Genomic DNA, 24,680 nt, shown 5'->3' on the forward strand with positions numbered 1-24,680 from the left:
GTCGACCATTCTCTGTGACGTTTGATTGGCAAAATAAAAAGCAGAGTTATTTTAAATTCATTTTACTTACCTCAAAATTTAATCATAGCTTCCAAAAGTTGTTAATTTACAGAACAGGAACTCTTGACAACAGAGGAAATCGATTTCTTTTCTTTCTCGTCAAATCCGCTCGATTCTGCATTCTGTAATTTTTTCTAATTTGTGTTGACGTTTATTTTTCTCGAAGTTTTTTGGACTTCACCATATAAATTACATTTTAAAAATATCACAATATAATAAAAATTCATTGCCTTAATTTTCAATATATAGTGTACAGTTATACCTTTAGAAGCTATTATCTGATGTTCGTAAATTACCAACGTAATTTTTTCGATATTTTTTCCTCAGCGGTACTACCACCCGGTCACTGTAAACGGTTTGTTCTTTGCTATTTTCCTGCTAGCTAAAATATGTATATCAGTTCTTTTACAGAACACAAACTACCGAACGAATGGTACCACCACGCGTCCTTGCTATCCGAGAACGTGGTGCTGTAGGATGTTATCTCGGCTGAGAGCTACTGGAATTTTGGATAAACGATCGCCAACCAGAGAGCATTCGATCATCGATCGCTCTAGGTTGCGCGTTTTGAGGGAGAACTTTCAATTTCCAAAGCAGCGAGTCACCCAATCCGTGCCGTGCACACTTACGCGTCGTTACTGCTACTACGCACAAACAGTGGATCATCGCGGTCCATTGGTGGCGGTGATGTTAGTACCTCTACATTCTTGGCTGGTCCCTGTGTCAGATAGCCGGCGGTGGTATTGGGGGCTCCTGGAAGAAAGAGTAGTTATTGATAGATCTACACAAACACAAACTAAAGAGGTAACCCACCTGTTAGATAACCTCTCACGTTGGTGTCGGTAATGAATAGATCGTGCTTCTGATCACGATATTCGGCCCACACCGGATTTTGGTTCAGGATGTGAGCAACCCGATCACCATAGGTTAAATTCGATGTCATGGCTTTCAGGGCGGCAACGATCTGTGCCTTCACCATCGCAGGATTCGTGGTAGATTCTATTCGACTCTCCAGCAGACCCAGCAGGAATGGAATCAGCTGGCATTCCAGTGACTGCCGTATGAGAGAATCCTGTTTGAAAGTAAGGTCACAATTCTAAGAATCAAATCTAAAAAAAACTCTAGACCATGAGAACTTACGTGCTGGCATTTAAAGAGCCTGCTCAACGTTTCTGATGCTGCCGCCAGTAGCTCGCGGTGGCTTTCCATGCAAGACTTCAGTGCAAGAATGCAATCGGTTTGAGAAATGGCACTCACACAAATCTTTAAGGGTGGTTATAATTTAATTAGCCAGTCAACAATTATTTTTTTATACAATTACCTCCGAAAGGGACAACTGATGCAATACTGTGAGAGCACTCCTGGGTTGTACCGATAATTGACGGAAAAATTTCGGTATGTGTCCTAGTACTGGCACGGAATCCGCCAGGTTCGGCTGCGCATTAAGCAGTAACACGAGGGCGTTGGTCGAAATATCGAGCACATTTTTGTCTACCCCATTTCGGCTAATATTATCCACTATGAAATCCAGCAAATCAGAAAGAAACTGTTTCGGTTTGCGCAACGTCCATCCAGGATTCGATATGTACAACCGTAGGTACACTCCGGAAACCACAAGCTCGTTGGAGATAATTTCCGGCAACACTTCCGGGTCTCGCCAGAGTGTTTTTGGGTTTTGCTTTTGCTGCATGTAGAAGCTGTCCGCCATGTCGTGTACCGCATCCGATACCGTGCTTCGTATCCGATCGTTCCATATTAGCTCCGGGTGCTCGTGGGTAGATTCGTACATTTGCACGGCCACCGACGGCGAATCAATCATGGCGTCCAGAAATACTGACGGCAAATACTTGCAGACGGTGATGCGTATCTGTAAAATTGAGATTTTGTAAGAAAAAACTTGCAATGCAAACGAAACAACCGTCTACCTTCGGTCCGCTCAGCTTATCGGCATTCATTTTCGACAAAAGTTCCGCACAACTTTCCCGAATTTGTGGGTTGTTGGAGTTGCAGAACAGATCCAGCAAATAGATAACCGCCCCCTTTGAGTGACCTTCTTTGATCATTTTTGGCACATTCAGCAAACCGGAAAGGGTTTCCAGCACCTTCTGCTGGACGTCCCGCAGATCCTTGTCTTTGAGGGCCACCAGATACAGTCCGAATATTTCGCAAGCGGATATTTCCGTCACGCATTCCTTGTTTCGGGACACAAGGCAAACCACTTCCAGTGACAGTGATTTGAGTACCTTATCCCGGTCACATAAACTGGACGACAAAAATCCGAACAGCATTTCGAAATGACCGATACACTGGATTTCCACGTTGCTGTTCGATTTGATAACGGCAATCAGTGCCTTCAGTGCCATCACGATGTGATTGATTGCGTTGGGATTCGAGGCGAAATCGTAGACCTTGGAACTCTCATCCGAGCCGGACGGATCTGACCTCGCTAATTGACTTCGTTGCTTCGCTCGACTGTACTCGCTGAGTACGGCGCTGATATCCTGCTGTTTCTGTAACTGATTGGCAGCACTGCGGTGGTTATTGATGCTGTTGCTGTTGTTGTTATTATTGTTATTAATCACGTTGCTGTTCACTGGATTGCTGTTGCTCTTCACCGGGACTAGAGGTTTCCACGTTTTGGTCGGAATCAGAATACCCTGACTGTTGACGTTGTTGACACTGACCGGAGGCGGAATAGGACGTATGTTTTTAGCTGTTAGATAATTGAAGGCTTGTTTGAGGAACTCGAGCAGGTCGATCACGAAGGTCTTCGGATTCACAATCGGGAAGCTCGGCATTTCATTGTAAATTCGGATGAATATTCCACCGATTTTAAGCTCATCTCTGTGGAATAAATCAACATGAAAAAATATGTAGTTCAATGGCAAATCGATGTTACTTGTGTTAATTATTATTAAAGCTTGACCAAACTCGTGACTTTAGTCATGACCTTGAAATGCGGTCAGACATATATTAATATTTTTTTTTTGAAACGATGATTCTACAATTGATGAAGGGACGGTAAGGGAAAGTAATGAAGAAGGATTTACTACAAAAGCGGAACGGAAGTTAACCTAGGAGTGCCCATGGAAGATATAATACCTGATCTCCAAGAAGTCAAACGAAAAATCGGGTTGCTAAAGACCAACAAAGCCGTTGGTAACGACCGCAAACCGCCAGAATTTTATAACCATGGCCGAAAAACGCTGACAACGGCTCTGGGTTATTTCCAAGATTTCGGAGGAGGAGAAGAAGGTACCGGAGGACTGCTGCAGCTATCGCGGCATAACGTTGGTACACGAACAAGGTTTTCCGGATCCATTGAATTGAGTGATGTGTTTCGTGTGCAACTCGGAGACACTTTCGAGTCCCTTCTAGACGGTTGAGACAAGGTGACACATCCATGCTATTTAACATTGCTCATTGCTCATTGGGGGTGATCCGACGAGCGGACATGCAAATATAGCCAGGAACTTTGCGACGGCGGAGGCAATGTATGCCCGACAGAAAGCGGAGTCTAGCAGTAATGGGCTGACAATAAATGCGCCGAAAATCAAAATCATGAAAGGAAGAGTCTCACAGAGAACAAATGCGTGCCTCCTACGGACGGTAACCATTGACGGCGACGAACTAGAAGTGATAGGGCCTACATTCTCCCTCGCAAAACACTGCGATCAAACATACGCCGCTTATTAGACCAGTTCTTTATGGACTTGAAACCGTGACGCTGCTCACGGAAGACATGCGCCCTTGCCGTGTTCGAACGGAACAAACTGAGAGCGGAGAGTGGCAGAAACCTATGAAACACGAGCTACAGGCAATGCTTGGAAATATTCTAATCGTACATCTAGCGAAAGTCAGCAGGCCGGACACGTCGTAAGGATGCCGAACAACAGTGCGACGAAAACAGTTCTCTTCAACAACTCCACCGGTAACAGGAACAGAGGACTCAATGTGCAAGATGAATCGACCAGGGGTAACATTGCGATTCTCGTTTCGAGTGATTTTGGTTCGTTTCGCCCATTCGTTTAACGTGGTCGAAACGAACCAAAATCACTCGAAACGAGAATCGCAATGTCATCCCAGGTCGAAAGTGATTTGGAACTTCTGAGATGACTGGGAAATTGGCGACATGTGGGATGTGGCCCAAAATCGAGTTGAATGGAAACGACTACTTGAAACAGCACGAGCCAGTTAGATTTTTTGGAATGACCCACTACCTTTGCTACCTTCCCGTAGGACATAGTCCTACGTCAAAATAGTTCAATAGCAAATCAGTAAATTACTTACCTATGAGCATCGTAGAAGAAGTTCTTTACCAACTCGTAAACATCGGCAATATTATCGTACTGCTGTCTGGATGCGTTCGACCGTTGGAACTCCAGAAAGTCCAGCAGCTGCGCACGAGTTCCGTTATCCCAAATGAGGTACGGATTGCGAGTGTTGGAACTTAGCAGCTTTAGGACTTCCGTTTCATTATCGGATACCATTTTGTTCGCAACGAACATTGTTAGTAGTTTGTCGAGAATCTTTTTGATGACCACATTGGTCGGGGCAGCACTGGAAATTTTGTATTTATTGTTAATGCCTTTCTCGCATTCGATTGGTTCGCTCGATTCCGTTGTGTTGGTCGACGTAAGAGATTCTGCCCGCTCGGACAGCGTGCGATCGATAGTTGCTACCGACTGGATAAGGCTAGAGTTGTTCTGTATTAAATTGGACGCATTTTGAGAGTAGGTTTGCGTTTGGGTGAGAGAATTGCTCCTTGGTGCGGTTAACTGTTGCGGAGAATCGCTACGAGAGATGGGATTCGATTTGGGAACTGTTTTCCCCGTGACAACGGATGAATCTTCTTCCAACAATGTCATATGATATCCGGCCAGCGCAACGCAAGCTAGTAGTGATAGCTTCGCTAAATTGTTACTTGCTTGTTGATTGTTTGACTTTTCATCCGTGTTAACACCGCTTTCGTCGAGCGTGTAATCGTAGTCAAACATGAAAATCATCAACGACCAGAGTACGCCATTCCGTACGAGATTACACTGCAGATCATGGTTATTCGCTGCTAAACTTGTGACCAAACTCACTGATAACGAGTGCTTGAAGTAGACAACGCGACACACATCTACTATTAATTGCGGCAATTCTAATATCTTCTTTCGGCAGTTTTCGAATCGGCACGCCACTTCGAAGCATCGTGTGATATTCGATATTACTTCATAGTGCAGAGAATCCTTTTGAGAATCGACTCCCATAATAGAGACGCAACGAGAGTAGGCTTCCAGCAAAGCTTCAATGCCTTCCTCGCGGCGAAGTTCCTCTGCGTTCAGAGCCGAACAATGAACAGTGTGATAGCACAGTTCGGAAGCAGCACTCAACAACGGAACCGTCTTTGAAAACAGTTGCTCGTCCTTAGTTTCCAGCTGGATGGTCTTGATCAGCTGCGGGTAGCCGGCATACTTGTACGGTCGAAGCACGTCCGCGTAGCGGTCGAACAGAATACTTTGCGCACGTAGAATGAGCACAATATTTCCAGGATTAGGACCATCGTTGGTGCTCCTTCGTGAGCACAGAAATTCGTACGCACGATTCACTCGCTCAAAGATTTCCTAAGGAAAAAAACGGAATAAAATATGTTTGTCAAGAAATTCAGAGTACGGACTAACCCGTCCTTTGGGATTCTTATCCGGATGGTACATTTGCGCTAGCCGATAGTAACTTTTACGAATGATAGATTCGTCCGGTTGTGGATTCTTTACCAGATCGATGCCCAGATCTTCGTAGGCTTGCGTTACTGTCATTTGCGAAGGCTTCTTTTCGACCTCCTTACGCCAAGCATCCAACGTATGCTTCAGCAATTGTACCTAGAAGCAAAGAACACATTAAAATACTTCAAACACCCCATGAAAGAGTGAATTACGCACCGGATCCGGTATCGGCCAATTGGGAAACTTCCTGATGTCACACAAATGCCTCAAATAAAAGATATGGCAGAACAACTCATTCTCAAGCTGTGGATAGCTAATCGCAGGGATTGCCAGGTACGGATATCGTGCCATCGTGTGTCCCTTCAGCTTGGGAGTAAAATCGGCAATGTGAGCCGATATCTTCTCGATCAACATTCGCCGCATCTCCGAACTCCAGATGACTTCCGGGGTGTCAAATTCGCCCAAAAATGTTTCAGCAAACTTTTCGGCACTGTGATTCTCCAGGAAACACACCATCGCCTCCGGCAGCAACTGTCCGAGGATGCTACGGTGCATAATGCCCGACTGTGAGCTGGTCTCTTCACTTCGGAAGGCTTGCTTCATGTGCGTCATCTTTAGAAACCGGGCAATCGGAAGGATGTTACTGCCAGTGTACATTAACATGAAGTAGAACACACCGGTGAGATAGACTTTTGACATTTCCGGATTGTCTTCCATAATTTGACAAAGCAATGAAGCGACTCGTTCCAACAGGCCTGGGTCATGCGTTAAGCACACCTGAACGATATGTGGTAAACAAATAAACTCCGATAATTTTCGTGAAAGCCGCGGGCCGGGTATGAGAACAGCTTCCCCATCTCGAGCTCGACTTGGGAAGAAACTGGTACACTTGATAAGTATATCCAGCACATGCTGGGCTAGTTCCGTTTCGTTGTATAAAGGCGAACCCTTAGCCATCAAACACCATTTCAACTGAGGAATTTGCTGAAGCGAACGCCACCCATCCATACCAACGGCCCAGCAGCGTGTTCTCGGTGAAAGACCGCCCTTATTCCACAGTTCTTTGAGCTCAGAAAAAGTGACCGGTCCGCAGCGTTCCGGTTTCTCATTCTCCCGTTCTACGTTGTAATACCAATCTTTTTCCTCGTGCAGTTTCATATTGGGACCCGCTTCGATAACATTAGATTTTGTGTTGGGCATCGCACGACCCGTGTGCATGTGAGCTAACGTCACCAAATCGACTAAGCAATTGACGTGATCAACCAGCGGACGGCAGTTGGATTTATGCAGTACTAAGTTTTTAATTAGCCCTACCAGCGCATCGCGCAAAGCTGGCGATAAGCACTAAAATTAAAGTAAATTAAGCATTATTTTTTAATGTAAAAATAAATATTTTTTCTTACTCGGTCTAACATTTGCAGGATATACGTTATGTCACTAAAATATCCAATATCTTCATAGTATCGCTTGTACACTTTAGCCAAAGCTTGTAGAGACGTAACCGTCAGTTGATCGTCATTCAACCTATTCCGGCAAAGTACTCTTCGATAAAGGGCATTGAACAGCTCAATTCTATGAAATATAAAAACTTAAAACACGTCAGAACACCTAATGGCATGAGGTAACTTACGGATTTTTAACCAAATTCTGCGGCCAATCATCCCGCTCCAGCAGCAGCCGGATGTAGTAATCACCGATCTTGATTTCGTCGGCCAAACATTGGTACTGCACCTCGAACTCCTCATAGTTCCAGGCAACTACCATACTGCCGGCCAAATCCTTATCGGCATTGAACTGCCGAATCTCGTTCTCCAGAGCCGCCCGCAGCTCTTCGCGGGTTTTCAAGTTCCAGATCAGATTCGGCATGGCATGGTTTTTGTTAAACTGGTAGAAAAACAGTGGCAGATTGATCACCTCGTCGCCGACCTTCTTCTTCTGGCGGCGATTGCGCAGCACGATCGGTCGATTCTTTTGCGACTGCTGAATCTTTTCCTGGCGATCGATCAGATTCAGACCCCAATGTTTGATTCCCTCCAGATGCTTTTCGATCAGATAGTTCAGTCGCTTGTTCTTGCTAGAATGCTGTACCGCCAGTTTCAGATTGTCGCGAAAGTTGAGCTTGTCCTCCTCGACGTCCTCCTTCGGTACGGGGTCTTCGCTTTCCAGAAAAGAGAGCAATCCAGCAGGCTGAAATAGAAGATAAGCGGCATACAACGGATAAGTAGACTATTCGTGACAGGTGAAAAGTGGAAGGTGTTGAGAGATGATAATAAACTGTTCAGTGAAAAATTTGGCCGAGTCACCACCGTTTCGTCGAGTCAAGACCGTGGGAGCGTTTGCTCTAACTCTTTTATTCATACGGCCTAATGGTTATAATGTTACGGGTTCTGTTTCACCGTTCATAGTCGGCCGGCCCTGTGTGCGCAAGAAAGAAAGCAAATCAAAATTTCAAACTTGCACACAACTCACGGTGACTACCTCGTTATCGCTATCGACTTCGGATAAGATATCCGGCTGCAATGACTTCACAGTAGCACCTAACCTGCAAACTGCTGCCGAGTTAATGCCGTCAGCAACCAACCATCGTCCCAAACCTGCATATAGGTGTAGGAATTGGGGCTTTCAAATTTCCAGTCCAAGCAAATGCGAAATCTTCTTTAGCCATTTATCAGTTAACGGTTAACGCGTATCCCGCTTCTAGTTCTGTGCTTGATCCGCACAAAACTCTGCCAATGTGTATTTACTACCAGAACGTGCATGGACTCCGAACAAAAATTAATAATTTTTTGCTACTGTGGCACAGACGAACTTCCATATTAGCAACAGTTGTCCGCTTGTGACTAGATAGAACGGCACAAAATTTCGCTGATTGCCTAACTCGACTATGAGACAAAGTAATCGTAACCAGTCTCTCTTCGAGTATCAAGTGGATCCGATTATCTACCTCCCACTTCGTAAAGACGACGTGAAAAGTATCAAATAGCCTAGCGACATAGCTGGAATAGCCAACTCTGCTCAAACGATTTATGATTCCCCGGCTGAACTTTCAAAAGCGGAGAGTGAGTGACTGATTATTGTCAGCATCTGGGTGGAAGAACAAATGCCGGAAGAGTGGTTAGATGTCCTCATTTGCCCTATTTAAAAGTTCGAGTGTAAAAACTGTCGAGGCATAACATTGCTCGATTCTGCCTATCAGGTGCTCTCCTCTATCCTGTTCTGTAGACGTAGACCGTTAGCGGTCTTCCCTTCTAACGCGGCACGGAATCCTATCAGCTAGCACTTGTTTAATTCGATGGGAATTGACTTTCTCTCGGCGTAAGTTTAACTGTGTTCGTGTATAATCTGCCATAGCGGATCTCGGCTGCTGTATGGGTTCACAGAGGAGGAAAGCGCCAAAATAGACAACTGGAAGACATTCAATCAATGTACATTCATTAATTGAAAAAATCAGTTGTCTGCCTGCTGGTTGTGCACTCGAGACTCTAGTAGAACGTACAGAATTTTTATGATTCGGTTGAGTCATGCGGCCTTGAGAAATACATGTACAACTTGAATCTTCTGCATCAGCTCGTCGACAAATTATCACCGAAGATAAACTGGGCCCATAACCGGAGGACACAGCCGTACCTCAATTGGGCAATTTTTATCCCCATGGATGTATATCTCTGCGAAAGCTGCGAGTTCCGTTGCGTTGCGTTCCCCTACCAAGAATGTGCAGCTGACCGAAACGTCCCAAACCGTCGGAAGCGTCTTTCTCAGCAAAAGGAAAATGTTCGGTTTGTAAAGGAACCTGTAAATCAGTTTTCGAATCAGTTTGCGTATTCGAGCGGTTTCAATAGTTTTCAAAAGACTCCAAGTGGGCCGTTGTCCGAGACTTTGGACTCTGTCGAAATTGTTTTTGCAAACACAATGGTAGTTGCATGCCGGACCCCTGCGGCAAAGATGGATGCACATTCCGCCACCACGAACTTCTTCATAACGAACAGCAAAAGGAAAGCCAGAGCATTAGCACTGTATCAAGAAATCGACAGTCTTCACAAACTAAGGCAACCGGATTTAGACTTGGTTACGCATCAAATGACGTTCAGTTCAGTACTGTTTCATTATCTGCCGATTGTGCTCTATGGACCGAAGAAAACAGTGCATACTTATGCTTTTTTAAACGATAGCTCAGGATCATTTCTACTGGATCAAGAGCTGGCGAAGGAACCACAGGTAGAACTGAACGTTTCTAGAAGGACTTGTCCGTCTCCAAGTAGCGGGACATAGCAAGGGAGCGGAGAGATCTACTCTCAAGGATGTACGAACAGTCAATCAATTAATATTGTCCCACGAGTCTCTGAACATCAACGAATTGAAGTGTTCCTACCATGCTCTTGAAGGCCTCTCTATTGCGTCGAACAAGGACACGCATCTGCGTATTCTGCTCGGAATGAAACACACCCAGTTGGGGCTTGCCCTGAAAAGTTCTGAGGAAGAGTTTGGCTAACCTGTTGCAACAAAAACTCGTTTGGGTTGGATCGTTTGCGGTGAATACGATTTCCGAAATACGCCGAATAGGTTTCACTACAACTTCACAACTGTTCTTGCAACGACGACAATCTCCTTCAGACAGTGAAGGAATTCTTTTCTCGTGACAGTATGGGAGTAAGAAACCTAACCAAGCTGCTCCTGTCTGCTGAAGATGAACGAGCAAACATGATACTAGAATCCCTAACACATCCAGCTGGTGATCATTACGTCTTCTAGATAGTTGACTTTTCGATAAAGCACATACCAATCGGCTGATCGCTGGGTTTTACCTGTGTTCCTAGTCTCGAACACGAACAAACCCGGAAAGGTTCAAATAATATGAGACGCAGCTGCAAAGGTTAATTGAATTCTACTCTTTTGGAAGGACCAGCGCCACCGCCACGAGGGTCAGTTCGTTAGTTTCAGAGTTACCGAGATGCTACAGTTTTCAGAAATGTGCGAATGGTGGTAGGTTCCAAGTAAACTGAACGTGGCTAACGATGCAACAAGGTGAGAATGACCATCAGATCCTTCGACTGAAAGCTGATAGTATAACGGATCGTTTTCTTTGGCAAAAAGCGGAAAAGTGGCTACCGGCATCCTATTGCAATGTTTCAACGGACCCCGAGTGGTCCTGAACCCTGCTGGTGCATTGTCTCCCTCCGGATCCCTTCATTCATGTTTCAGACTTCTCTAATGCTGCTCTCCCCATCATGCGAGTGTTAACTTCACTGTGATACATCGCCTTATGAAGCACTTCAATGAACGAGTCCCGAATTGTATGTAATATAACGAATCAACGGGAAAAATATCATTATACGCATTGAGTGGATACCGTTAATCTGAATACAAAAAAATCAATACCAAGTACTAGGCTTAACTATTTCTTGGGTTAAATTTGGTTGAAAAGGCCCTGATGGCGGGGTGAAACGGGATCTTCTGTCTGTCTTCCAACGGTTTCAATGGTACCGCTGAGTTGTCTCTTGGATTTATATCAACTACAAACTTTAGGTAGCATTTCTTGGGACCAAATTCCTTAAAGTGTGAAGTCTCCAGGTACAACCAGAACAACAGACCGAGACCGAGATGTCCACATGGCTTTTAGTAAACATGCTTAGCTATCGAAAGTACTTGTATGCAGTCGTGACGTAAACCAACTTCTAGCTGGTAATCTTCCAGTGCCCCGATCACTTATCGATCCACATTTATGCCACGCCCAGCTGATGGCCTGCGTTATGAGAAACTGGGCCTGGCCCAGTTGCTTACGAGTAATGCATGCTTTCGTTAATTGCCGAAATATTAGAACTTTCATTTCATGACTACTATCGTCGGCTTGAAGCGTTACAATTAATATGAATTGAGACAAAATTTCAAATTCGTCCTGTACGCATACTTTACAACCATAGGCCGCAAAAAAATTTGAGTTGCCTTCAAATGATTATGTCCAAGAATGGAACTTTTTCGCCTTTCCCTTAGCTTAAAACATAAAAAATTAAATACTTACGAAAATCCTCCTTAGCAGATTCATAGCATCTTTGCTATCAGTAATCCACAGTCCAACCAGATGCCGCGACAGCTGCCTGTGGGTGGCCATAGTAGAATCATGCGACGGTGTATACAAAGCCACCAGAAGATGATGGCAAAGTGCTGCTTCGTCCAAAGCCAACGATTGCATTTGGTTGGAGATGGCCGTATCACCTTCCTCGATCAATGCTCGCATAACCAATCCGCTGCCTTTTACGATCGCCAGTGACGGATGCTGGAAAAGCTTGTACAGCGTACGACCACGCGTCGCTACCATTTCCAGCAGCATATCGAATTGCTTTCCATCAGTTGTTTCGCTGTAGGGAACGCACAGGGCAAAGGTTAGAAAATCCAGCATGGCAGACAACACCAGCGCCCCGGATCCCAGATTAACATGTTTGGCCCACATGTCAAGCAGCTGCTCGAGAAAGCCCTTCGAGTGAAGCAGCGAAGACTTGTTCACCTGTTCCTGTTTCAATTCATACTCAGCATGCATCGGATGCATGAGGGAGTTAATCATATCGATTGCTGCATATGTAACGGCTAAATTGTTGCGATTGAGGGCATGCACGACTCGAAAGCCTATTGTTTCGCGAAAGCCCGGAAGATTTGTGAAAGCAGCAAAGCCCACTTTACTCGCCAGTAAGCGACGCAGTACATGAAATGAAGCCTCGAGGTCAACATTGTTCAACTGGTTGAGATCTTCCTTCGAACCAGCGCCAACCAAGGCTTGCAAGGCTCCCGTTATCAATCGTTCCTTGTTTTCAGAAAATAGACTCTGAAAAAATTAACGCGTCTTTAGCATCGAGGCATGAAATAAGTAGGTACGCCAAAAACTTACCTCTTGTGTGACACTGTAATTCAGTCCACTGTACGGAATGTTTGCATTAAATCGTTCCAGAACATCCAACCGCTTAACCGGGTACTGATAACAGCTAATAATGTAGCGCAGCAGATTGGCCTCAGTCTCTTCGTCTACCGGTGCGGTTAGCGGGCCCACTCGCTTTCCTCGAGGAGTTCTAGAGATGCGCACGTGAACATCCTGGTTGCCACAGGATCGCACCGAATCCAACAGCGTGGCCAGCAATGAATCTCTGAAAAAATCACCGGAAATTGTGATAACTTAGTTGTGGGTTGGACGTAAGAATGACAGCTTACCGGTCATTTGTTAGGTATGATCTGGTTAATCCATTTTTATATTCAATGGAAAATTTCTGTATGTTTTCATCGTAACGAATGAGAGCGAAGATTTCGATTAATGGTCGTAAGGTACAAACGCTGTACGTTTGTGGGTCCCTTTCCAGGATGGTAGTGTCGGTCAGGCATAGTATCCGACGCATCGGTTCCGAGTGACGAGGAGTGATCTTTTGAACGATAAACTCCGACAGTGAAGTTTGATGCTGATCACCGCTGTACGAACCGAATCGTTCCCGTTCGAATTGATCGAGCGTGATTTGATTCTTGCGCACTTTTATCTCGACACCTAGATACTGTTGAGCATTGTTCACCATCATCTGCACCACGTCGTGGTGGTTGTGAACCCGGAACAGATGCAACCGGCTGTGGCCCCCGTAGGCAAGCACGATCCCATCGGTGTAGTCCTGAATACCGATCACGCTATCGATGTCTTTGTAGTTGTAACTGGCCAGTACGGTGTTGGTCGTCGGATCCAGCTGGTCCAGCGAGCAGGGAGTGACCTCCAGCACGGCCGGAAGAGTCGTGCCCGACCAGTGGTGCTTGAAGGCATCGAATTTCTGGAAGTGGAAAATAAAAGAAATTGATTAGTCTTTATTTAATATTTTGTTAGCTTCTACTGTAAAAGAAGTAATAAGTTTAACAATCACCAAGAAAGTCGTAACTTTTCATGCCCAAAAACAAGCAAACCAAAAATTGAGAAGAAACATGTAACAACTTTAGGATGTAAATGAACGAACCAACAATGCTTCTTACATTACCCATAGGGTTACTGTAACTGTAGTCTTTGGTGGGAGAGGTTATTGGAAGATACTTCGTCCATCGAAATGATTATAGAATTGATTCTGTCGTGATACAAAAAAGCTTTTCGTCAAACTAAAATTATCCATGTGGGTTTGGGAATTTATTAAGCTTTACGTCCCCGGCATCAAAAATGAGGATACTTGCGACTACATTTTGGTTATATCTCCAATGATGTTCAGTTCTAAAATCTCTCTACCAACGCACTAAGGGCAAAAATGAGAGAAAAAACGGATGCAATTAAGATACGACCTGCAGGCTGATACAATATATGTAATCCTAAGTAAAAATTTGCGGAGAATCGCGTGGTGCCGACCCCTTTCCTGTTTATCATCGGGAAGTGCCCCATTTTGCTCATATTTCCCTATTTTTAATATTTTTCACCCTTATTGGACTGTTCCAAGCAAAGTTTTGAGAAAACAAAAGTTTAAAACCTAATAATTTTGTGTAGAAAAGTCCGCAGGATCGAACAGGGCTGATCTCATTTAGTATAGAGCACATTATTTTTTTTGGTTGAGCTCCCGTTACCAAACTATACCAAACGGGAATTCAACCAAAAAAATTAATTTGCTCTAAAATAAATGAGATCAGCCCTATTCGATTCTGCGGACTTTTTTACACAAAATTAATAGATTTTTGCGGTTTGTTTTCTCAAAACCTTGCTTGAAATAATCCAATAAGCGTGAAAAATGTCAAAAATAGGGCAAAATGTGCAAAATTGGGCACTTCCCGATGACAAACAGGAAAGTGGTGGGCACGACGCGATTCTCCGGAAAATTTTGCATAAGACCACTTATGTTTTATAAGCCTGCAGGCCGTATCTTAATTGCGTCCGTTTTTTCTCTCGTTTTTGCCCATAGTGCAATGGCTGAGATGTCCTATTTTAAGTATGATGATGATGGTGATGATAGATCTTTGCACGGGACCAGTGGTTGGAGAATTCACGAAAAAATTAACATTTGAATCTATGAACGTCCCTCATCAACAACATACACTATTTACTTCTGTTGCCGATGATGCATTTATCGGCATATGACTTTATCACGAGTATAGCTCATCATGAACATCGCAAGTTTGTTGAAAAATTGAATATTGAACTTTGAACGTTGCCAACTTAATGGATAAAATTTATCCGAGAATGCCAGAAAGTGTCCAAAATAGTATTACCGTGAATTTTTGAAGTAACAAAAAGTTTGATTTCTCACTTTTGCGTTTTATAGGATAATCGTATATTCAGCGATGCTATGAAGCGTGAATGTATGCGGCTCATTCGATGTGGCGAATTGAACCACTCATTTTGGTCAATACTCGTGGTAGAGTTGCTTGCCGATGCTTGGTGTATATATTCAATTTGCGAATTCTCCAACCTCTGCACGGGACATTTTGTGCTATTTAAGTTGTAACATCTAGTATAGTGAAGAAGTGGAGATATCATCAGCCCCGCCTAGCACTGATTGTCCTCAACCGCGACGTGGGCGTTCGCGGTAGTCGACAGAAGCTTTAAACCATAGAGTCACACCAGCCTCCTAACCCTCGAGACCAAACACCTAGTACGTAGTATTTAGAACGGGAATCCATCGCCAAACATCAAAAAATCAACATCAAAATTTGCAAATGCATCACATGGTCGAAAAACCAATCATGTCAACGTTAAAACGTCGAAACGTTTTTCTCTCCCTTCTGAATCTATAAACCCAACTAAAATTGGTTAGCTTTACCTGTATTTCTTTGCTTATCGAGATGACTTCATACATTCTAGCGCACTTTGATCAACATTAGCAGAAATCTGTTTGACCTAAATGAAAACATCATTTGGGACCGCGTGTTGACTGTAAATTACGGCTCAATGGAATGCGACCTCAATAATGGTTACTATTCGTCTACCCTTGCCGTAAACCGTAATGTCCGCTCGATTGTGGTCAATAAAAAGGTCCGTCAGAACGGTGCAGTCCCAAAACAACTTGAAATGGTCGTTTTCTAAGTTTGTAGCGGTATTTTGGCACATCTTCCTCTAACGAACCAGATTGCAGCGCCAACTTTTGGTGCTATATCTTTGCTACGTTGTTGTGGTGTTCTGTACAGGCTGCATTTGCCAGCTATAATGTGGTCGATAGTTTCTTGTGGTTGATGGTCCTCCACAGCTTGATGCCAGATATGCCGTAAACAATTTCTCGTCGGTATAATCCCGTCTTGAATGGCTATCATGTTGGACTCGACCACTAGAGAGAGTTCACCACGGGAGAGCCACAAGTTCGGCGCGGTCTTGTCGATATAAGGCCGGTTTAATTGGTAGGGGTAAGCACCATGTACTGCTTTCTGCTTCCAAGATGCAATCTTCTCTTCCATCGACAATAGATTGCCTCTGAATCGTAGTCTGATTGCGCCAAATGTAAAGCGCTGTAGTCCCTATCAGCGGCACAAACAGCTCTGTATACTCCGTGTCCAGTTGTGCATTCTACGAAATATTCACGCATCGGGCTCACCTGAGCAACGCACAGTGCTTGAATGTCGACTATTCCTACACCCACTTCTATACTTGTGGTAAAGTAAATCTCTCTAGTGCCGATTGAGGGTGACGCATACCCACTTGTTTGAATTCTCGCCGCATCCTCCTCTCAAGATCTTCTAGGTCAGTTTTGCTCCACTTAACTACTCCTAAACTGTAGGTCAGCAAGGGAATGGCAAAGACTTTAGGACATAGCTCACTCGACAAAAAATGTATCCCGCATCTTGATGTCGGTGAGGCAAATACTGGTGAGCTGCCTAAAACCAAGGTATTTGTACGATTCGCCACGAACCATATCCCTAACCATTTCCTCATCGTAGAACTCGTAGCCATCAAAACTAGTCAAGCGCCCTGCTTGAAGCTGTTGTAGTGCTCGACATTTGTCAAGCCCAAATTTCATAGCGATATCGCTGCTTTCTCTCTCAACTAATTTGATAGCTACTCCTAGGTGTTCTATTGATTTAGAATAGATCTTGAGATCATGCATATAAAAGGTATGGGTCACATTTGCATGCTCGCCGTCGCCATACCTAATCTTATACCCATGAGCCATGACCGGTTCTATTAAGCGTCGATTAAGCTGAATGAATCCCCTTGGAAGATACCTCTTTGAATCCGCAACGTTCTCGAGCGCAACTCAGTTTTCCCATCACTAAGTTGTACTGTAGTAGTCCATTGCCAAATTGCATGCTGCAGGAACCACACGACTACAGGATCTTTGTTACACATCTCCACCACCCTAATTAAGAACGTGTGAGGTATGGAGTCGTATGCTTTCTTGTAGTCAATGTAGACCAAACTGAGTTTCCTCTGGTTGTGCCTTTTTGTTCCTCCGTCAGGATGTTTTGTTGCTCACAGTGAAATGAGATTTCGCGGCAATGATGGCAAGTACTTTGTACTTTGTAAGCATATGATTGGCCTGTACTTTGATAAGTTTTATGTGTTACTGTCTTTGAGGATGTTCAAAGTGGTGCTTCGGGTGGCAAAATCAGGAAGTGTGTGAGGCTCACGTAGTACCTTATTGTAGCACTCGGTTATCTTGGATCTTATCTAACAAGTCACCGGTCGTATGTTCGAATCTCGGCTAGGCGGGGCTGCCAGATAGTCAGTAGGATTTTTGCACTAGCCCCGTAACTGTCATGTACTCTAATAGCCGGCTGCGAAATCTGTCGATAAAGAAGGGTCAAGTCTTAGAAAGGACGTCCCACGGCTTTGCTTTGCTTGTGTTGCTTCGCGCCATCTGCTGCCGTGACAATGATAGCCGGCATTACTTCGATGCCACCACAACTTTCCTCACCTCACACTAGCCACGACTGTACAGGGTTCTCTCCTGTAATCGAGCTTCTCGATGCAAATTTGCTCGTAAAACGCTTTTTCGTTATCACTGAACTCTTATTCTTTTGTCGTATCAGTCTTCCAATTGCAACTCGTTTGTTTGAGATTCTTTGCTTTGCTGAGGCTCACGCTATTCTTTGGGCATTAAATGCTCTGCTCTGGGCGTTGTGCGCAATCCCAACCTTTTTAGCAGCCGCCACAATCCTCTAGGTGCTGGGCAGCATTCAAATGCAAAGGCAAAACGTGTCCATTAAGGATATTGATTGCATTTATTAGCTTGCGGGAGACTCGCAGTTTTGGTAATTTGTGCAGCAATAGCGCCGGGTCATCAGTATTGCGGAGCTGTACGACTGCTTCGTCCATATGGAAGACCAAATCTCGTAGAAGAAGCTGCTGAGGGATTACGGATTCGTGGACCTCACTTGCATTTGAATCGCGTAGCCGCATTGAGCTTCGTCTTGATACATCAATCGCTCTGTCTTTCCTCTGTTTTGCTACGGACCTGTTGCTGTATCTCATCGATCTCTGCTGCGAGAGCATAGAGCTTGCTAAGCCCAGTGCAAAAGGCTACAAAAACTTATCGTTTATCACTCAAACGTATGTTTTTTTACCGGGGTATAACTGGGGGAAAACAAAAACAAACGTGTAAAATCAATGTAAAATCTAACAACAGCCACAACAAATCGCGCGTCGATGTGTGCGTACGATAAACGTCAGCAAGCTCAATATTAATCCATAAAAAACCTGTAGGGTGCACGACTGGCGTCGCCAAGTTGCAACGTTCCTTACAGGCGGAGTGTTGTTTAAGAGATTTTAATTTTTTTTGTAAAAATATTTGTCAATATTTTGACATAAAAATAAATGGTTCTGTTTCTGTTGGATTTTCTTATTTGTAGAAAGCGACAAAATGAAATATACCAACGTAATTTCAAAACGATTTGTGTATATTGGTTTCATTAAATATCGAAATATTCCTAACAAACTAATTTGCTTTAAGGGTTGACTAACAACGGCATCTTTTACGACTGCTAGAGAGTTCTGCCAAAGGTTTGCACAGCGCATTTGTCATTTAAACTAGCTTAGTCTTAGTCGTAAATCAACAAGCATGTTTACAAGTTTGACTGTCTAACTAGCCGGCAGGCTCGATGGATTAAAACCTTTTTCTAAAATGAACACGACACTACAAATTTCAACAGCACTTGGAGCAAAAATCGTATGAATAAATGGAATAATATTTTCAGCAGGCGAACATCACCTAACAAACATTTTTTTTGAATAGTAGTTATTCAACCATTGTACTGCCCCTCTTCGCATAACAGTCCCATGGCGATTTTTGGTGATTTTGAGTTTATTGCGAATATTAGTTTGATTTTGTCTGTACTTTAAGAAAAACTTATAAAATAGTAGGCTTTGTTCGCGAAGAATAGAAAAACAAAACCCACTTGTGTTGTCCCATTTCAAAAATATTCGCATAACAGTCACATACATTTCTGCCCCTTATTAAATTGAAATAATGCCTCATAAATGCATTATATTCAATAAACTGACCATATTGTTTCTAGATTTACTTATTTTGTATTATTAAATAGGGAATATAACAACTTTTGCACCTGTACCTGTTATTGTCATTTGCTAATAAAGTCTTATTTTTTTGGAACGCATCGTTTGCGACATATCGTTTGCGTTCATATTTGCGTATGTGCTTAAGGATTTTATTTAGTTTCAAATTAGATAATTCATTTATGACCCTTTTAAATTATCGATATTTTTATAGTTAATCAAACATTTTCGATGATTCTGAAAATGATCAATTTGGTCACTCTTGCTCCGATAACTATAATCGTTAGATTTTTAAGAGAGACAACAGTTTTTGAAACCCTTAGGGTACCGCCAGACTAAACGCGACACGACTTCGCTCACATTCGTTTAAATACGCAGCACTTTTTCGCCGGAAGCAGGGTTGCGTATTTAAGCGAATGTGAGCGAAGTCGTGTCGCGTCGCTGTCACGTTTACTCTATACGGGGCCTTACTTTTCCATTTCATATTTAATTCGTTTCAGTTATTTTACTACATTTTTAGTGAAAATTATCACCAGTTTCTTAATAACTGGAACCAATTACAGGTCAGCCCAAATATTGACATATGAACATACACAGGAATGGTCCGATCTCTTTGACTCAATTTTGATTAATCGAGCATATTGATCGTAGCAAAAAGAATCATTTTTTAAACATTTAAATTTGATAGCTATTCATAGTCAATCAATATTTTATGCATTGTTAATTCATTGCCGACATATCAAATCGCAAGTTAATGGCGGTTATTATAATTTGGAAAAGGCGGTACACGTTTTGTGACGCGGTTTGCGTAAGCGGCCAATATTGCCCCTATCACCGCTATTACTTGGAATATGGTATCATGTGAACTGAGGGGGTGGGGGTAGAGGGGAGTTGAGTTGGACGTAACTATCTTTTAGTCTTCAGTTTAGTTCTCTTTAATAAAAGCAGCAAGTAAATCTCGAAAATCATACCATACATTATCGACAGTGTGCCGGTTATGCGAAGATTTTGCTGATTCAATCGAAAATTATTCGCATGTCAGTCCCTTTGCTATTTTGTTAAGATAAACTGATGATAATTGAAAATCTGTAACTAATTTTTGTTTAAAACATTTGAACGTGTTCATTTTAACAAATTTATAGTAAAGGTTCGCTTGAAAATAACCTGTGGGAGCGTAATTAAGTAAAACTGTCGAAAAACTTCAATCGCCGTTTTCTACGCTTGCTATTTTTCGCCATGGGACTGTTATGCGAAGAGCGGCAGTGTACCGATAAGCTGTTATTCAACAAAAATGTTTGTTGGGCAAGAGTTCTCTTATGATCCCGTACAAAGTTCCGTGTCTGGCAAACTGACAAACTTCGAAATATCTTTAACCAGTGGCACAACTAATATCTAGATGAACTTTAGCTTAGTTTGCAGATTTCAGCGTGGCATTTTAAGCGACAAATTACGGGCAAACTTGTTGATGGCGTGTGACAAGTTTAGTACCTAACTAAGCGGCAACCACTGCACAGTAGGGTTTTGATTAGAAAAAAAAATACTTTTTTCTCAATATCTAAAAATACCGCTGGACTTGGGACGAGGTTCAATTTTTTTAGTATTAAAAGAAAGATATTACAAGAGTGGCGAATGAACTTCCAGGTTTAAAACCATTCTCTAATAAAAATATTACAAGGATTTGAATAGTTTGGTGCTTGTTTACGACACACAACTATTTCTAGCAGTTTTTGCTGAAAGAAAGGTCTTTAACCTAGTTTTCTCGATATGGAAACATGTAAAAGTCCGTATCTCTTTTTTCGCCATATATAAGTAATTATAACGAGGATCACGATGACAGGGTATTTATTTACGGTAACGTGGTTGTTTCTTAACCTTAACCTTAACCTCTTAAATAAACGGCATTTAACCTTAATTTTATCGATGTAAAAGCGAATATCTCTGTATTCCGATTCCAATAGCTGTTCAAACGACTTGTTTGTTTCTTGTAATTTTAGCAAAATGAATACCGTGCTACCGTAATTTAAGTGCCGATAACTGAGAAGGTTAGGGTAAAATGGTTACTTTTACAGCAATCAAATACCCTGCAATCGGAATCCACCTGAGCTTTCTTATGATGAAAAAAGATCGGTTTGATGCCAGCGGGTTCCAGAGTTATTGATCAAGACACTGTCTGTACTCCTAAAAAGTAGGATAGTGCCCTTTATTTGTCCAACATTGTTAGAAACAGACATGTGCCGTGAGCAAGGATCATACCATTGGAATCCCTATAATAATGTTTTTCTTTTGACATCGAAAGATTGTATACAGTTTAGCGATATTTAGAGATATTTAGATAAAAGACCTTTTTGCAGAAAAATCCATATTGCGCTGTAATAAATTAAATTTGTTACATATTGTTAAATTATAAAATTTCAAATAAACCGGCTAATCGAGGTCAGTTAATCGATTATCAATAATCGGAATATAAATTATCGATTAAATGTTAATTGATAAGTTCGATTAATCGAGAAATAATCTGACATCCCTATTTGTAGCTTCTTTTCTGTTTATTTAGTGTAAAATTGACGCACACATTAGCTTAAGTGGATTAAACCAATAGCAGAACATGTTATGAGTGCATTTTGTTAACAAACCCGTGCCGAACGCCCGGTATTCTTGACAAATTAGCTGGCATACATAATCTAGTGGTTAATAATAACATATTTTTTTCAGATGTTAGTTGCAAATTAGTAGCTCTGTGCTCCCGATATATAAATGATAATTAAATGCCCTCTTAGTAGATGTTAGTAAAGCGAAGCATATTGATGACCAGCGTTGACTAGCTTCCAGCATGTGCTCAGATGGCTACTTTTGGACTTTGGCTTTTTGTCTGCTTAACTGGAAGAAACAAATACACGTGCAGCACTAGTTAGATACTTTTCCCATGGAACGAAGGATGAACCGCAAGCAGAGTATACAATAACAATTGGGGATAGGTAACTTTTAAAGCTGCGCACAACTCACATAGGATTCGAGCTCACAGCACGGCAAACACTCGCTGACACTCGGTTGCAACAGCAGTGACGACACAAACATCCTAATCCAACTATTTAGCCTAACACTAGCAGTAGACGGGGAGGCACTCTGATAGGAGGACTCAGTAGGACATTCTACATCATCCTGGAACAGAAAGCAGAATGAACGTAAATTAACTCGCGCGGTTTCCCTTCGAACCAACCGATATCTTAACGCTTACAGAAAATTCTAGTGAATTTTACCATTTTTTGCTAATTTTCTAATGCTAGGCTAAATAAGAGGAAACGGATAGGAACAGTGGAATAACCTATTCCTTGCGAAAAATTTGCCACATAAGTCAAATTCTAACCGAGCCGAATAATGTAAGGATAATGAACCAAATCTAATGCTAAGCAAACCCAATACTCACCAAAACATGCTTCGGTTTGTCCGCAAATTCCTTGTAGTTTCTCAAAAGCGAAGTAAGAATTTCATTGCGGTACTCCGAGGACAGCTTAATCGTGTCTATCTTTTTGTCTTTTCTCAAATTCAGTACAAACTCGTACGCAGTCTGGGAAATAGAATTCGAATTTTTTAATACCAATTTCAATAGAATTAGCACACTGATACTTACATTGCCGGTTTTGTTCGGCAGTGCGCTGACCACTTCATTGTAGTGCCAGCGATTTGTGAGATCAAACTTATCCAGATTGTAGGTAGACACTGCGTTAGATCCTATCGAAAGAATCCGCTTGTATTTACCTTTCCATGAATGTTTTGTCACCAGAAAGCATTCTAGGTCGATGCTTTCTCTCGCTGCCATCTTCGCTTCGCAGTTGCTGTAGTTTTCCTCTTTATCGCATACGTAAGAAAGCGCTGATACCGCGTTTGTTCAGCGTCTAATCTTTTCCACTCTGTTTACTACTGCAGCAACATCCACCGTACTGCTTAACAATTACTATCACTAGCTTCGTACTAGCTTTTTTCGTTTGAAATATCAATCCGTACGATCTACACCAGCGATAGAATGTTCATAGTGCTCTGCAAAAAAAAAATTCCACTTTGTAGAGTCCGCGTAATGTGTGTACATAACAAAACTGTTCAAAAAAGCAAACATATCACTGTTCAGTCAGATAAAATACTGCTATCGCTAGCGTAATACATTACGAGCGAAACCATCAATGCCACTCATTAACACAAAGCAATGCATCCGCCCTAAACAAGAGCGAACATTTTTCGATTCAGGCAGAATCAGCAGAATGCATCCCACCACAGCAGAGCAAACAAACCACACAAATTGATAATCAAAATTTCCACTATTAAATAATCGACCGCAATGTCAGCTAGTTACCAAGAGCTCTAAATTATACACAACAGTCCATTCGTGTCACAGAGTAATGAAGCGAAACCGAAAACTTTCAGTAAATAAAAATGCACAAAATAAACAGATACCATAACAAAACATCGATTTGCTGTTGCAGAAAAAAGGGGAGTGCAAAAGTTGGTTCGTCGTCAGCATCAGCAAAGCAACCCTAGCGGCTGCAAAAAAATACTCGACTGTCAAAGTTTGCAGAAAATTGTAATTTTTGCCATCAAAACGGAAAATTCGTAATACAACTTCATGCACACTCGCTGCAGCATTGCTTCGGCTACAAACTGATAATAACTATAGCACAAAACACTTCCGAAATACAGGTAATTTTGCAAAAACTTAACGCGCACTTACGATAAAGCCCGTTTCGAAGATGAAGGAGTGAATCTTTTTTCGTCTGGTCGTCGTCGATGATCAATCAAATCGGAATCGGCGATGGCAGGCAGGATGACGTACAAGTTACACACGGTTTATTATTTTACCGCAAGGCTGAGTAATCTCTACTCAGTTTTGAAGGTTTCGGTCAAGGGGTTTCTAACAGATGTAATTACAACTATTATCAATCTGGGCGTGCCCAGGCTGAGGCACGTGCCCCACCTTCTCTGTAAAATTTAATGTAAAATAAACTACTGCGGCGCTTATCTAAACCTATAAAAATGGATTTCTGTTTGTCTGTCTGTCCGTATGTTCCTTAGAATCGAAAACTACTGAACCGATCGGCGTGAAAATTTGGATATGGGGGTTTTTGGGGCCAGGGAAGGTTCTTATGATAGTTAGAGACCCCTCCCCCAACTAAGAGGGGGGGCTCCCATACAAATGAAACGCAAATTTCAGCATAACTCGAGAACTAATCGAGCAAAATTTGACATGTGGGTGTTTTTGGAGTCAAGAATTTTTTCTATGATGAATTGAGACCCCTTCCCACTTTGGAGAGGGGGCTCCTTTACAAATGAAATACGAATTTCCTCATAACTCGAGAACTTATCAATCAAATGGAACCATAATTGGCAGTAGATATTTTGGGGGGCATGAATTTTTTCTATGATGAATTAGGACCCTTTCCCTTTTTAGCAGGGGGTGCTCCCATACATATGAAATACAAATTTCCAGAACA

At 42.5% G+C, this 24,680-nt stretch overlaps 1 protein-coding gene across 4 annotated transcripts; it reads right to left on the reverse strand.

Annotated features, from left to right (window-relative positions):
• Window positions 1–209: 209 nt before the first annotated feature.
• On the reverse strand, window positions 210–23,948 carry LOC128733935 (dnaJ homolog subfamily C member 13). 4 transcript variants are annotated; one of them, XM_053827810.1, is made up of 17 exons: window positions 23,921–23,948; window positions 22,829–23,235; window positions 22,625–22,765; window positions 22,204–22,359; window positions 12,963–13,558; window positions 12,646–12,898; window positions 11,785–12,582; window positions 7,399–7,955; window positions 7,172–7,340; window positions 5,985–7,112; window positions 5,727–5,924; window positions 4,351–5,669; window positions 1,986–2,904; window positions 1,382–1,927; window positions 1,201–1,323; window positions 874–1,132; window positions 210–813 (listed from the first exon to the last, which is right to left on the reverse strand). In XM_053827810.1, exons 2-17 carry the CDS (start codon window positions 23,015–23,017, stop codon window positions 686–688), a joined length of 7,479 nt encoding a protein of 2,492 aa, XP_053683785.1. In that variant the 5' UTR covers window positions 23,018–23,235; window positions 23,921–23,948; the 3' UTR covers window positions 210–685. The 4 variants fall into 4 exon arrangements, with proteins under 4 accessions (XP_053683785.1, XP_053683787.1, XP_053683786.1 ...); XM_053827812.1 differs by lacking the exon at window positions 23,921–23,948 and adding an exon at window positions 23,813–23,874; XM_053827811.1 differs by lacking the exon at window positions 23,921–23,948 and adding an exon at window positions 23,647–23,802.
• Between the last annotated feature and the right edge of the window lie 732 nt (window positions 23,949–24,680).

The sequence above is a fragment of the Sabethes cyaneus genome, chromosome 2 (assembly GCF_943734655.1).
Source record: "Sabethes cyaneus chromosome 2, idSabCyanKW18_F2, whole genome shotgun sequence".
Lineage (NCBI taxonomy): Eukaryota > Metazoa > Arthropoda > Insecta > Diptera > Culicidae > Sabethes > Sabethes cyaneus.